This window comes from Accipiter gentilis, chromosome 10, assembly GCF_929443795.1.
Source record: "Accipiter gentilis chromosome 10, bAccGen1.1, whole genome shotgun sequence".
Taxonomy (NCBI): Eukaryota; Metazoa; Chordata; class Aves; order Accipitriformes; family Accipitridae; genus Astur; species Astur gentilis.
In genome coordinates this window covers 12,722,064-12,736,965 of record NC_064889.1, presented here as the reverse complement: position 1 = coordinate 12,736,965, position 14,902 = coordinate 12,722,064, and the positions used below count along the sequence as shown (strand labels likewise).

General features: G+C 41.8%; 1 protein-coding gene across 2 annotated transcripts; it reads right to left on the bottom strand.

The window, feature by feature from the left end:
• Positions 1–1,316: 1,316 nt before the first annotated feature.
• On the bottom strand, positions 1,317–14,900 carry LYSMD2 (LysM domain containing 2). Of its 2 annotated transcripts, none has more exons than XM_049812218.1 (3): positions 14,568–14,883; positions 8,996–9,333; positions 1,317–2,094 (listed from the first exon to the last, which is right to left on the bottom strand). In XM_049812218.1, the coding sequence occupies exons 1-3, from the start codon at positions 14,763–14,765 to the stop codon at positions 2,043–2,045; spliced, it is 588 nt and encodes a 195-aa protein (XP_049668175.1). In that variant the 5' UTR covers positions 14,766–14,883; the 3' UTR covers positions 1,317–2,042. The 2 variants fall into 2 exon arrangements, 1 of the variants encoding a protein (XP_049668175.1); XR_007507474.1 differs by lacking the exon at positions 1,317–2,094 and adding an exon at positions 13,615–14,005 and having other exon boundaries at positions 9,245–9,333; positions 14,568–14,900.
• Between the last annotated feature and the right edge of the window lie 2 nt (positions 14,901–14,902).

Below are 14,902 nucleotides of genomic sequence, written 5' to 3'. Positions count from 1 at the left end.
TCAGGGTCCTGCTGGCGTGAGCCCTGGGACTGAAATCCGCATCTGTGGGGAAGGGCGTGCAGCGGTGGGTCTCTGCCCAACCACATCTCCAGGCTGGCACAGCTGCTTCTTCCCTCGTGCTTCTGTACGGCCTTCTCAGTCAGGAAAAGTAGATGTAAATGTTGTCACTGATCTTCCGTGGCTTGTCCTGAAGGTCCTCCCGCCCACGAGCACAGCAGCACTCTTGGGAAGGGTGGAGTGAAATGTGGCTCTGTCAGGAGCTTGGTCAGCCTTGCGCGACTGCCAAGAGGTGTGCTTGCTGTGCTTCTGACCTGCTCAGCAAAGCACCCTGATCCTGCATGTGCTGGACAGGTGAGGGTATTACAACAGTAGCTCTTGGGTTGAAAAGGATTACATTTTTCTGTAGGATTTATAAAATACACCTGGGCTTGAAGCTAGGGTCTCCTTTGGAAAAGTAGTTTATTCTGGCTCCAGTAATGTCCTACTGAAATTAACTGACAACAAGAGAAATTATTATCCTATAAGGAACAGATACAAATCCCAATTTGAGAAAGATACAAGATCTAAAACTAATTCACCACTCTCTTCAAGAAAAATCAATGCTTTCTTTTATGCACTCTAAGCTTTCTCTGCTCTTGTTAATTTGTGTGCCACTGCAGACCTCCTCTTTAGGACCAGAGCTAGAGATGATTTGAATGAGCCTGCCACGTCTGAGTTCCTGCAAGCTCTAGGGAAACGCCAATTCCTGTCTAGCTTTGAATTTTTACTTCTTGTTTTAGTAAATTAATGTAACTTTCTATATTGCTCCCATCACAACATACTGCAGAAAGTTTTTGCTTTGAGGGAGCAATAAACTGTATAAATGAGCTGATATATAGGAAACACATGTCACACTGGGCATCTGGCAATTCTTTACTGACAAAAGTTTTGTGAAGCTTATTGAATACTTGAGGAAAAATTGTAGGATGCTTAACAAGAACTTGCTAATACATTAACTTCAGGGCAAAGAGTGAATGCAGTCTGCACTCTGCCTTCCTGAGCTTCAGGTAGGGTCCACTTGCAGACGTGAATACTGGCATCTCATCTTAGAACAGCGAAGGCTTACTAGTGTGGCTCTTATTAATCTTAATACAGTTTTCTTGACTGCACAACTAGAGCAAATAGTTCTTACAGGTCTCATTTAGGAGGGTGAGCTATACAGTAAAGGACATTATTTGCCCTGAAATTAGTATCTAATAGCTCACATAACTAGACAAACCATTCTTCACAAAAAAACAGACTAGAACCAAGCTGACTTCATTATGAACGGACACATCAGTATTTTTGTATTTATTAAATTAAAACCACACAAAATATATAACTGTACACAAGAACACACATCTGATATTCCAATGTCGTATCTCACAAAGAAAAATCTCTTGCTGCAACTCTTCCCTTTTACTAGCAGAAATCCAATTTGCAAACAGTTGTTTAACCGTAAAGGCTTTAACTCATCAAAACAAGTCGAATTCCCCTTTCTGGGAATATATCATAATCACACATAGACACACACAGAGTTCAGAGGCAAGTTCTGGAGCTCTGAAGTAGACAAAACTTCCACAGCAAACTTGCCTGTGCTTGCAGAATAAGTAAATTTCTATTGTTTTCATAGTTTGTCATTTACAAGCAAACTTATTTAATATTTTTAAATACTTAAAACAAATTTCACTCTAACAAGTATTTACAAAATCTTTACTAAAGATCAACATCCTGCATAAAGGTGACCTCAAGGATATATTGTTGCTACCATGCTACAGTTTGCACAGAAGGGGTATAAAGGCCATTGCTAGTTTTGGAAGGCTTAAACCCTTTGTTGATATAGCATAAGGACATTAACCTATGGAAGGCAGAAGAGGTCATAATTTCAGTGCAATTACCCATTCGTGACTTGTTTTAAGTACATCAAGATGATGAGTCCAAAAGACTTGGTTTTTGAATTATTGACCGTTTAGTTCTTTAAGAACTGATTTCATGGTAAGTTTTCAGGCCATCACATCTGTCTTCTACTGGTGATACGAAGAAGTTGCATAGGGACCTTCCTCATTCTCCTCCTCTCTAAAAAGAAAATGATCATAATCATCAGATCAGGAACATACCATGTCTCAACAGTAACTGTAATGCAAATGCAGATAACAATTTTCCTAATGGATCAAAACAGACAAGACTGGCATTGCCTAACAGGAGTAGTACTTGCAGTATACTACTGTTCATTACACATCTCTGGAGTTGTCGTTGTTTCAAGAACAGAATGCTGAAAACAAGTAAAGCCGTGTAAGTTCAGCATCAGCATGCATTTAGAGTTTAATGAACTCTTCTTGACACTACAGTGCCAGATCAATAAGAAGTACTGCAACAGATAAACAAGTGGAGGGCATGCTGGAGTTCCAGTACTGTTGCTGTCAATTTTTTTATTTTTTTTAAAAAGCAACCTTAGTTGTAGGTTTGTTTCAGCCTTTTGAATGGCAGGGGGTGCAGATGGACCAATTGAGGCAAGAACAGGAGCAGTCCATCACAGTTGTAGCTGCATCTGTCTTGATCCTGCAAGGATATTCCTTGAGTGGGCTGCTTGATGTATACTTCCTGTGCCTCAATCAATATTGAGACTGATCACTTGGATTTTCTTATAAGAAAATAGTTGCCCACAAGTGCTATTGTTAATGCAATGACTGGATAAACAAAAGTAGTGTTGCTATTAAAAAATCCTCAGAAAAAATCAGTCTGCCTACTGTTTACTTGACAACATTGCCTTTAAAAAAAAAAGTGGTTATGCAAACCTATTGCAGTGCAGCACCCAGTACTAATTCAAGCAAGCTAAGTTCTCCAAAGAGCATTGTTTTCTACTACCGTAACTTCAAAATTATGTTCCTGAGAGCCTATTCTTAAAGCTGCTGCCAATTTTACTGTTTTGGTGAGAGCAGAAAGTCTTAACAGTTGCTACACTGTGAGCTGCAAAGGATTTCCAGTTAGTTTTAATACTGCATGTGCCTCCACACAAAGGTACAGTTATTCAAATAGTCTAATAATGTTCTAAGTTAAAAAACATATATTTCAATAGTATTCCAAACCCCAATCATGCAGGCTTTTCCCTACTTGCTTCTTAACATGATTATCTATCTACAATTTAAATTTCACATAACCCCCCAAAATAGAATCAGAGGAAAGAACCCTACAAACTAACCAAGCAGCTCAGTAACTTGGACTCACTTTCCCAGCCCTTCTCTGTTCTTGCATAGTCCAGCAAAATTATCTTCTTAAACCAAAGACACAATATTGGTTTTTGCCTTGAAACAATCTTGTAAAAAAAAAGAAAAGAAACCTCAAAAAACCAGGGTTTGGATGAAACTGGTAGTTATTGCAGGGATGTGTGGTTACAGTAGAACAGAAAACCAATTTTAGCTTTTCTTACAAATGCTACATCTATTTACATTAGTGATGCTACAGACCCAGTACCAAGCATGATTCTTAAGATACAGATGATCTGTGTGTATTTAAGTAGTATCTTTCCTTATATCATCAATTCTGCATTGCAAAACTGCCATGGAATACTATAATTTGCAGAGGCTGTTCATAACACATGGCATGACAGTAAAGTACAGAAGCAAACAACTCATGTTTAGTTGAATAAGCACTAAAGCACTTTTGATCTATAAATTGTCTCAAGACAATACATTTTAAAACTTTTTTTCAGAATTGAAACCTATCAACACACCAAGCTTGTAAGATCGAACTGCAGGACTGCAAAATTCAACCATAACTACTTGGCTGAAGCCAAGTATTTCAAAAAGTATATTCTGAAGCTCTGATATATGCCCTTCTGGGTCAAGAGGTTTCTAGCCACATATGCCCAGAACATAGTTGCAAATAGTGATCTCCTGCCAGTTTGTGAGGATGAAGGAGAAATTCTGTATTTTCGCAGTTTAGACTGTCAAGTAGGGGAGAAGCTTACTTTCAATGCCGTACACTGAATATTACTTCATATTTCTTAGTTTTGTTTTGTTTCCCCTTTCAGGAGAATAAAATGTGGCAGAGTTACAGCAAAAAGACCTTCCCTCTAATCAGAGGCTGTCAGAATCGGCCTTTCAGTCGTTCTTCTTGAAAGCCTTAATATAGGAATAACACCCATCATGACATGGCAACAGCCAAACACGACTCAAATTAGGTGCAGTTGATTATGGTGGATAGTAGGGGTGAATATGGAGAACAGAAGAGTTGAAATAGTGATGTCATATTAGCAGGTCTTCAAACATCACAGTAACAAAATGGCTAGTCTAAGCTGTTCGTCTCCACTTACTTTGCTTGTGAAATATGCACTTGGACTATGGGCTTTTACTTGGCAATTGTCAGTAGAGGGCAGAAGACTGGCACTTGAGTCACAGCCAGCTTTGAGGGGTTTCTGTATGTGGCAGGGACGCAAGAACCATGTAGTAGGTCATTATGCTTGAACCTAAGCAAAGCAGTGACTGGCTGTAATGTGCAAAATAAATTTTTGACCAAGGCTCAGGCATGCAGTAGTTGGCAGTAAGGGCTGGCAAGAACAGCTTCTAACCTTCTGTCCTGGGCTGCAGTACTAGGCTATGGGATGAGGTCTATGACATATTATTCCAAACCATGGTAATGGCCAGGAAATTTTACTAACATAGATCTTCACAACTGTACATAGCAAGTACGAGTCTGTTCTGATGGCTTAAAAAGGAGCCAAGCTCTACATGAAATGAAATTACATGGTAGTAGCTCTAGCCCATGGCCCACAAGCAACAACATGGCAGTGTGTGTATGTTTAATGACCAAACAATTTTCTTCACTTTTAAGATGCTTAAAATAGCAAAGTGGTAAGTCACTGCAACATTCTCCTTCAGGCAAAGGGAAAAGAACAGCACAGCATTACAGCGCTTCTTAGCGTTGTCTCCTCCTGTTTGCTGTTGCCACTTTGCCCAGCAGGTTACAGGAGCTGAAAGACATCTACTGCAAGCTGTTGTATGCATCAGGCCACAATAAAAAAATGCTAATAACCACTTCTGTAAGACCAAGTGCACCTGAGTGTGAACAGGTGAACTTGAATCCAATGCTCGGATGCTTCCAGAATCCACAATTAAATAAGGCAGCAATTTGAGTTCCTGAGTTAATAGCTTTTGGAAGTCTGAAAACAAGATACTTCACAGGCAGCGTCCTTTGTTGAGGTGTGTTTTCTTAGCTGATAGGCAATGATGGTGAACAATTATTGGGCAAACTAACTCAATTTGAAGCATTTGAAACTGATAAGAACACCTTACTCTTTCCTAGGTTCAGGTCAAGGCAAGTGAGCAGATGACAATACATGGTTCTGTTCCAGCGCTGCACACCAGATAATTATATTGGCTCGTATAAGCAGTAGTGATTAGAGTGGCTCTATTTGGTTATAAGGTTTTCAAAATGAGTCACTAAAACACAAATGCAGAAGGATGTGACCTGTTCCACAAGCACAGTATACAGGTCTAGTGTTCTAGCCTACCATAGTACCACCCTAAAATGTTAAGGACTCTATAAAGACCTTGCATTAGACCTCTGGTGGTGTTCAACTATCTGATACAAAAAGCATCACTGAATTTCAGTTTTGGCATCCTGGAACACGCATAACAACGCTTTGGGCAAGATGAAGCACTACCGCATTTTCTCACACTATTACAAGTTGCTTTTCCTCCATGTGTGGATAAAACTCATAATTGGTATTCTTTCCTAATATGCAAATATGTGAGTTAGTGACATATGCTACAAACTACTATATCAATACTTTCACATTTCTTTTGGCTTATAAAAATATAGCTCAAAACAAAAACAGGTCTTACTCCCTTAAGATGCTCACCTAAAGCTGCATCTTGAGTAAATATGCCTAATTGGAGGATTCATTACCCAATGATTTCTTGCTCAGTGAAACTCTCTAGTAACAGTAGTATTACATACAGATCTAGCCATATGCTTACATAAACTCTAACAGTGAAAAGCAGCTGGCACAAACTGAGTGGATCACATTCCATAATCTTTAATGCTCATCTACTCGCATGGCTATTAAAGTTTAATATCTAGTCTAAATCTGCACCTATGACCTCCTCAATTTTTCTACCTAACAACAAGAGGCTTTTGCTGGGAAGAAAGTGACTTTAGAGATTAATATACTTTATTCCTTTTGGAGCACTTAAAGAGGTGACTTCAAGAGTTATGATTAAACAATGTAATTCACCTTAAGCTGTCTTTGTAGCACCAGGCAGTTTCTGACCACAAAACTGCCTGTAGAGTTTGATCAGAATCAGTGCATGTATGTGCATGCATTCTTGGCAACTTTAAGGGAGACCAAACTAAAGAGCAATGTAGGAGATGTGATTCTCTCCATCTGTCAAATCAGGCTCACGGGTATGACGAGAAGTTATGACTCGTCAAGTTCCACAATTGATAATCTGCTTCTGCTTGCGGTTTTCTTAGAGCCAACGGCCCTTTTGGTGGTAGTAGATGTAACTTTAGGTGCTCCTTTTTTACCCTCAAACAGGCACTTAAGTACACTGCAGTGTTGGTGTATGTCCCACTCTAAACAGGGCTTGACAAGGCAATCTGAATACAGAAGGCCAGAGTAGCTGGAAACAGCACTCAATTTCATAAATGGCTTTCACTCTAAGAATTGGAAGTTTGTGTATTCATGAGGCTGGTTTATTATCATGATGGCTGTCCAATTTTCAATGCCTCCTGCTCCAAGCAAGGGACAAAAAGGTATACAAAGGAGGGATAACAGGTGCCTCCTGGGGAGCTTCTGGAGCAGAGTAAGGAATGTTGCCACCTTCCAGTGTCGGCCCAGAAAATAGTAGCTGAAAAGTATCTCCAGGGCTTTTGGCAATGGTCTCCCTCTACTCCTGCTCTCTGCATGGAGTAAAGATTCACTTTGGTCCTTTGGCACTCCTGTCAGACTGTAAAGGGGTGAACGCAGTTGGAGAAGATAAAGCAAGGATGGCTTTTTGTGAGCCATGACTGAAAGGTGGGGCAGGATGGGAAGGTGATGTTATGAAGACTTTATCAGACATACAGGAAGCTTTGCTTTTCAGAAGCTTTGGATAACATTCTGCTCAGCAGATAGCCTGCAGCTCTGTACTTCATGCTTCCTGTAGCATCATGACCAATAAAAATCTGTGCTCTATGCATAATTAACAAAATTACCTGCTAAATCTGAATAGGAAGTGGAAAAGTAACTCATCCTCCTGCATCCACTATTCCTTGGGAGGAAATTTGGTACCAGGCCCTCATTTCACAAGTTGTAACTTAGCAATGTAGGAAATGGATATTAGTGGTAGCAGCGTACTATTTGTGCAGTATCACTGTATTGGCTCTGTTCATGGCGCAGCAAGGTCTAAGTGAATTTCATTGTGTAAATTAACATGCTATTTTGTTGAAAGGATGTTAAAATAACTGTCTTTCTCTGGCAGGGACTGTGGTTTCCTGTCACCCAGCTTAACTGCTGGGTCAACACCTACTCTAAGCTCTGTTAGATACGTAGATCTAATGATCTGTGAGTCAGCAGTGGCACATTTTGATAGATGCTCTACATTGTTTCAAATATAACAATGCAAGTGAATGAGTTTGAATAGAGAAGGATCTGAGTTCCAGCAGCTATTTTTCCTCTTTCATGTAATCAATTCAAAAGAAAATAATTGACAAGTGTGTTAACAAGATGGGAAAGCATTCCAGCCTTCCCTGAGACTGTAACTCTAAACCAGTGTCCTTCTGGCAATGGGGAGTTCCATGTGGAGTGCAATAAGTAATGAATGACCTTAAGCTGTCTTACAGGATCTCTCTCCAAATGAGGCTTGTCCAACTGCTAAATGCAAGATACTGCTCCCCCTCAAATTTTTGTCTATTGAATAAAGTTTTTAAGTTGCTGAAATAATCCCTTAACTTCTTAAAGAAATGATGGGACTCTATGCTCAATAGATTTGGCCCTGAAAGGTTAGTTTCTTCTTAACATGAAAAGTATGTTGCTTGCATTCAAAATCAGAGTATGTTAAGTGAGCCAGGAGGATGGAAGAAGTTTTGCATTAAACATTAAACAAATTGGCAAAAGCAAAGTACATATCTGCAGGCACAACCTCTCTCCAGCCCTCTGGTGAGAGAAGCAATACCAGTCCCCTGCAGTCATACCTTTTATTGTCATGAGAAAGGCCACCTCAGCATCACCCACTGAGGCAATTTCTGCAGAGAATAAACAGGCCAGACAACCAGCCCGAGAGACTGCTTGTGAACAAGCTGAGGAAGCCTGTCCCAAGGGCATGGGAAAACAAACACTACTGAAGTCCATTCTCACTCTAAGTCTTTCTGTACTCTCCATGGGATGCCTACATATGTGAGGGGATAATCGCTGTGGCAGAGAGGTCAAAAGGTACTGCTATTTCTGTGAGCAAAGTGTGTGAGAGCTGCCGGCTGTAGAAGAAATACTGAAGAAAAGACAGAAGTCTACACAGGTGGATCCACAAAGGCAGGGGCTGCATAGGGAAAGCAGATAGGATAGCTTAACTGAAACATGGAGAATCTTTACCCAATTATGAGGCAATCTGGGAAAGAAGAAAAATGTAATTCTGCCTTACTGTACACAATCAGCTTCCACATAGGCCTTGGCTTAGTACTCTACTGAAAATTATGGGTTTGCTTAAATAATTGCCCACTTAGACAGCAAGACATCTTGGAGAATACTGGCCTTCTAGCTTTCATGGAATATTATTGCTATTCTATAAACAATGTATTGTGAGGCAGCCTTACAACTGTCATATCAAGGCATCTGCTAATAGTATGCTCTGAATGTACCTGATGCATGATAATAGCAGACTTGCTGTTGACAAATTAAAACTACAGATGCTGTCTGAGATACCCCACAAAGAGGATTCATCTTAGAGTAGAAAGCCTTCAGGATGAGATTAAGATGCTTAATACTAAATGCGGCATTTACCTGACATTGTCATCTTTTAGTTTTCTGGCTGCTTGTTTGGATAACTTAATCTGCAAGTCCAACCTCTGTAGGAAATCTTTGGCAGATAGTTCTTCTGGTGCAGCGGGCTGATTGTCAGGCTCTTGAGGACTGGGAGAAGAACTACTTTCTTCCTGAACTGTCACTAGTCCTTCATCACAAGAAGGGGAGCTGTCAACAGTTTCATTCTCAGGAGACTCCAGTGAATTAAGTCCATTGAACAGTAATGGTTTCTCTGATATAACAGGAATATTCAGGGTTTTCCTCAGAAATATACAGTCATTAGTGAACAGTTTATTTGCCCTCTTTATTTGTTCCATCTGAAAAAGATAGGAAAAATGTAAGTTATTAAGTTTTGGCATAGTATAAAGTACTAACTTTCTGCAATAGTACAGTAACCTTTAGTTACATTAAATCTATGCTTTCTCTGTAGCAGCAATGACTTCAGGAAAGGTTTGTTTTGGTTTGGTTTTTTTTTGCAAAGTGATTTCAGAGTGTATGTTCTGTCTTAGCCTTGTTAACTCAACACCCTAGCTTTTTCCTTTTATGTAGGCTTGACTCCAAAATATTGGACTTTCTAAAGCCTTGCACTACCTAAAGATGCCTTTTTTTTAACAGTCTTCCAATCACTACACAGACTCACATGAATAACTTGCCAAAGAATAAAAATTCTGTTGCAGAAATGCTGTTGATTGGTTTTATGTTAGAGTAAGGCTCAGAATTGCTAGCAGCTGCTGACGTGAACTCTCTGGTAAAAAGCATGCATAATACAAACAAGGGGTGATAAAGTTACCTTGAGCATTCTAGGACATGGTCACTATGAACAGTGAGTACCACAAGTCTTGGAAGAGCACTATATGCCTCACCCATGGCATTTGCCCCCCTAGCTAATGTAACAAATTCAGACTTCAAATGAAGTCCTGATTTTCATTGAGAAGTCAGGCAGTGAAAAGAATGGGGGACTCTTAAACGCTTTGTAATGCAGCTGCATAGACTAGTGGCTACATTTGTCCAGTAAACTGAATCTACAGCATGATCACAGCAACCTCATGTATGTAATAATGCATGGTAACAGCCACCACATAACTGTTGAATACTTTTATTACAACTTTCACCCAAAGTACTTCTTACAACCTACTTCTCAGTACAATCTTATGACAGAAGCAAGAAGACAACCCCATCTTTCTCAACTTACTAATGCATAAAGCCCTACTTGTTCTGTACTTAACCTGAGGAGCTAGTCTAAATTCCATTGCTTTACAGGTGAAGAAAAGCTCCCAGTAAATGTTTGTAACTATCTCCCTGCTAAGAATGTTAAGTTCTTACTCATCAGAATTTCCCTTCCAAGTCAATAACAGATAAACTAGCTTCCTATTTCTCAATTGCAAGCTTTAAAAACGGCACGGAAATCAGTATCCGCGATTATGTGACTTTAAGCTTTAGCTATAACCTGAACCCATGATTTCATTAGGAAGAGTCTTAAGTGAAAGAAAAATGACCATACTGGTCCCCTGGTGACTGCAATAACCAGAAATCCCTAATCACTACAGTACTGCAATGATAAATGCACTCTAAATAAAATCTGCTTGAAAACAAGCATAAAGAGAACTTAAAATACCTCTTGTCTGCATTAGAAGTGTTACTCATTTTTATTAAACTAAATGGAGCTAAACTGAGTAAGCACAAAGACTGTAAGTCTTGTAATAATAGGAGTCTTACTGCTAGTATAATCGCCCAGAAAAAGCTGAGCATTCTAAGCACTAGCCACTCACTACTTCAAAGTCTGAAGTATCTTCAGCACTCAGATGATGAAAAAATTGCTCTACCACCTTATGCCTGTCAGTCTTAAACTCTTTAAACTTTGCTCTGACACTACTTGGAGTCCTTCCCAATTGCAAAGGAAAGACCATTGTTAACAGTTAACTGGGTTAACATGCCTGTGCATGTCTTACACTGAACATTCTAGCAGGGGAAGCTGACTAAAACCAAGGGAAAACAGAATAGATATTAGTCTGTCTTCTCTGTGCAGGTGTGAGACTGTGTGGCCACTTGCAGAACTGGAATAAACTCCTGCATGCAATGTAGACCTGTACTGTCTGGTAAAAGTATCTGCTGCAGTGCCATTATAGACCTGGTGTCATGTATGGATGCATTTGCTTGGGTCCTGGAAGCCTGATGAAATCTTTCTCTGTAAAAATAAACAGGAGATTCTCTCTAGAAAGGCTAGGTGTCTGGAAGAGTGAGAGTAGTGAAAATGGTGCAGTAAAGTTTAGAAGTAAGTTATTTCTAGCCATTAAATACACAAAAGTGGTATTCTCCACTTAAAGACAACCTCAACCTGTTGCTGCAGATGGCTAAGATGATGGAATTATTAGATTTAATAATCACTTTCAAAAGCTGAATAACTAATATCCAGTGTCAGATAGTGAGCTACTACTTCAAGTAAGAGAAGCTCATTACTCTTCCAGCTCCTGAAGCCTGGAAACTACTTTTAGTTAGCCTTACACAGTATACAGTGTATCTTTTAAGTTCTCTCCCAAGCTGAGTAACATCTGAAGGGCATACAGGAAGCTTCACCTGACTTAGTAATGACACCTGTAACGGCCATGAGATGCTAGTTTAAATGTCAATTGTCAAAATGTCTAAAAGTTGTCTGTCTTGATGGCTACCAAAAAAACGTTTAAAATGCTAGCTGGAGCCTTTCTCTTAAAATACAATACAAAAGCTGACAATTGAGATCTCTGCAACAGGGGAGTCGGAAGGTGATGCTTCAATAGCTGATAAATAATGCACTGTACTGCTGTTCTCTATGCTACTTCACTGTAACTCTACCTCTGGTTATTTCTTCCTAAAATATCTTTTTAAATACCATCCTGTGGCATTTGGAAGACTGTGCACCTCTGCACTGAGTAACAATCAAATGGGAAATACTTGGTTTGAAAATTAACATCCCTCAGCCTTGAGCAGGTTAATTGATATGTTAATTGATATGCTCCTTCTACAACTCAGTATGACTCCATACACTCATAGGTGTACAGAGAGCAGGACTTAATGCTAGTTTTCTTAGTGCTAGGAAAACTGGACTAATTTCTGTTAGCTACAGACCTATAATAGTGAAAACATGTGCTTAAGCCTTTGCTCTTAATACTTTAACTGAAGCTGCACCAATGCATAAACTGGTGCTGAACTCATCCATCAAAACTGCTTCTACTGACAATGAAATAAATAGTCCTCTTCCTTCTCCCCTCAAAAGGGACGCCTTTGTGTGATGGAAAACAGCACTCTAACTGAACCATAAATATGATACTAAACATTAATTCCCAGTGTTAATTTACCCAGCAGTGTTCAAAGGAAGATCTAATGAACACAAGCCATACAAGATTAATAGACAGTTCCTGGGGGAGAGGGGTGAAGGGCAGAGTATGAGGCCAAACAAAGCACACTGATCTCTCTCTCTTCACCCCACCCCCCCCTCCCCCCCAACATTTTTTTCCATCTTAAACTGCCTAGGCTATGTCATGCCAAGGCAGGCACTGGACAGGATGTCTCTTGCTGCAAAGTAACTCCCAGTGAGGAAAACCACGGGGGAAAACTTCTAAAAACAGTAATACTGGATGCAATGGCAGCCAAAGATAATTCTGACGTTGCCATTACAGCAACTCTCACTTCTAGCCAAGTATACAGGATGCAGGAAGCAAATATAATGACTCTTCTGAGGAAGTCAGTCCTTGTCATTGTGTGAACACACAAGATTCTTCATTTTGCTAAAAGCAAACATGTTTGCCTATGTTCCTACCCTAGGCTGGAACCTATTAAAGCAGAAACACCATGGCTGATTTCAGCTAACTTGGCATTGCTCTTTGAGACATTTCAAGTCAGTTTAACCTTTCTCAGCTGAAGTCTATAATGATGCAGCTCTGGTTTCTTAAGCAGAATACTAGCAACATTGAATCAAATGACAAATGAGATGTTTAAAAAACCCCAGCATTTATACTTCAAATGCATCATTAGCACAGCAAAAGCTTATTAAACTCATACTATGAACAAACTTTACGGTTCATAAGTTCAAACTATTTTTTCAGACTGTACAGCTTTGATGCACAACTTCACTTTAGCTGAAAGGGAGTTGTAAAGCATTTAGAAATGCCTCTTTTCTAGAAAACTACTATTTTGGTAATCTGTGTATATTTTTCACTTACTGCAGTGAGCATATATATCTCTGAATAAAGAGCAACATAGCTAGATCATTCAGGCCAGAGACTTTATCCATTATGGAAAGCACTTCCAAAAAAAAAAAAAAAAAAAATTCAAAGAAATCCAATGAGCAGCTCAGGTCACTTTGCCCCCATAGTGAGTAAAACTTTGTTTTAATGTGGACCAACGTAAATCCAAAATGCCATTAATCCCGTTGCCAAAAAGATTTGGTCAAAAGTGGCTTGCTTAATCTTTCTTAAGGGAAGAGAAATAGACTTTTAACCCTTTTCGCAAGAAAGGCTGAATGCTGCTGAAGTTGCTGGAGGGCTTTAGTAGATCTTTCAGAACCAGAGGAGGAGAGGAAACCCATTCCAGCCAGAACCTATTAATTTGGGACTGCACCGTACCTCTTCTGGAAGGAGCCCAACTCTGGAAGGTGCTCTTTGCAGCTGATGTGAAAGTGACATTGACTGTGTACTAATACCATGCTGTTAGCTATGCTCATCAGCTGCTTGGCCCCAAGCAATTTTGCACGCTGGGACTACTGAAGCTGCATATAGGTACGTCAGTCGGTAGCTCGCTGGGCCCCAAATAACCTGGAATGAAGGTAGGGCAGGTGAGCTCTGCTCTGTGGGGAACGGTAGCGTGTTAGGGCCTGCTGGTAGACCCTGTTGGACTCTGCGTGTCTCAGGCTGGCGTAAGCCCTTCAACATTTTCCGGAGAAGTAAACTTTCTTCTCTACAGGAAGAGAGCAGAAAAGCAGCAACGCTTTCAAGTCCGTTGTAAATCGCCTCTAGGCTGGTAGGTAGATAAGAACGGAAGAATTTTTAGCCCTGAAGCTACCGGAAGAAATTCTTTCTTCTTGCCACAGCCTATGCGTCCACCTCAAAATAATGATTCCTTTCAAGACAAGTTTAATTACGTTGGTTTTGTTTAATCTGAAGTGAGCGTAGCGGTGAGCTGTCACGCGAGCACAGGTTTACTCGGTGGGAGCAAGTGCATCTCCCTTCCCCGAGGCCGCCGGCCAGTCCCACCGGCCGGGCGCTTGTCACTCTCCAGCCTGCGCTGCAAAAGGCCAGAGTGCGAGCTTCGGCCATCTACCCCCCGCGCTGGGCGCTGCCCCCCCCCCCCCCCCCCGGGCAGGTCCTAAGATTCAGCTGCCAGCATTCCACATACCGGCACCAAGCCCAGCGCCGTCTCCGCGGCAGGAACGGAGTCTTCCGCCCGCGACGGGCGGGAACTGTTGCGGGAGCCAACCGCCGCTACCGGCCCTGCGGCCCCCGCGGCCGAGTCGTCCCCCCCCGGCTCGTCCCGCCGCCCTTCCGCCTCCCCCGGGCCGCGCCGGCGGCGCTCGCCTTACCGTGACGCCGTACTTGAGGGCGATGCCCTGCAGCGTGTCCCCGGCGCTGAGCCGGTGCTCCACGTAGCGCTCGGCCAGCGGCGCCGCCACGCTCGCCGTGCTGCCGTACGAGCGGGCCTTGGTGCGGGCCAGCCGCTGCGACAGCTCGGCCTCCGACTCCGGCCCGCCCGGCGGCTCCTCCCGCAGCGACTCGGCCATGCTCCCGCCGCGCCTCAGCGACCGCGGCTCGGCGACGGCGGAGCCGGCGCCCCCCCGGGCATGGCGCGCCGCCCCCGCCCCCTCAGGCACCGCCCGCCCGCCGGCGGCGACGGCGACGGCGGAGGCTCCGGCTGGGC

Coding starts and splice junctions, on each gene's coding strand:
- LYSMD2 (XM_049812218.1), bottom strand. CDS start 14,765: ATGGCCGAGTCGCTGCGGGAGGAGCCGCCGGGCGGGCCGGAGTCGGAG. Junction 9,334..14,567: donor CCCTCAAGTACGGCGTCACG/GTAAGGCGAGCG, acceptor TATCTTTTTCAG/ATGGAACAAATAAAGAGGGC. Junction 2,095..8,995: donor CTAAAAGATGACAATGTCAG/GTAAATGCCGCA, acceptor TTTTCTTTTTAG/AGAGGAGGAGAATGAGGAAG.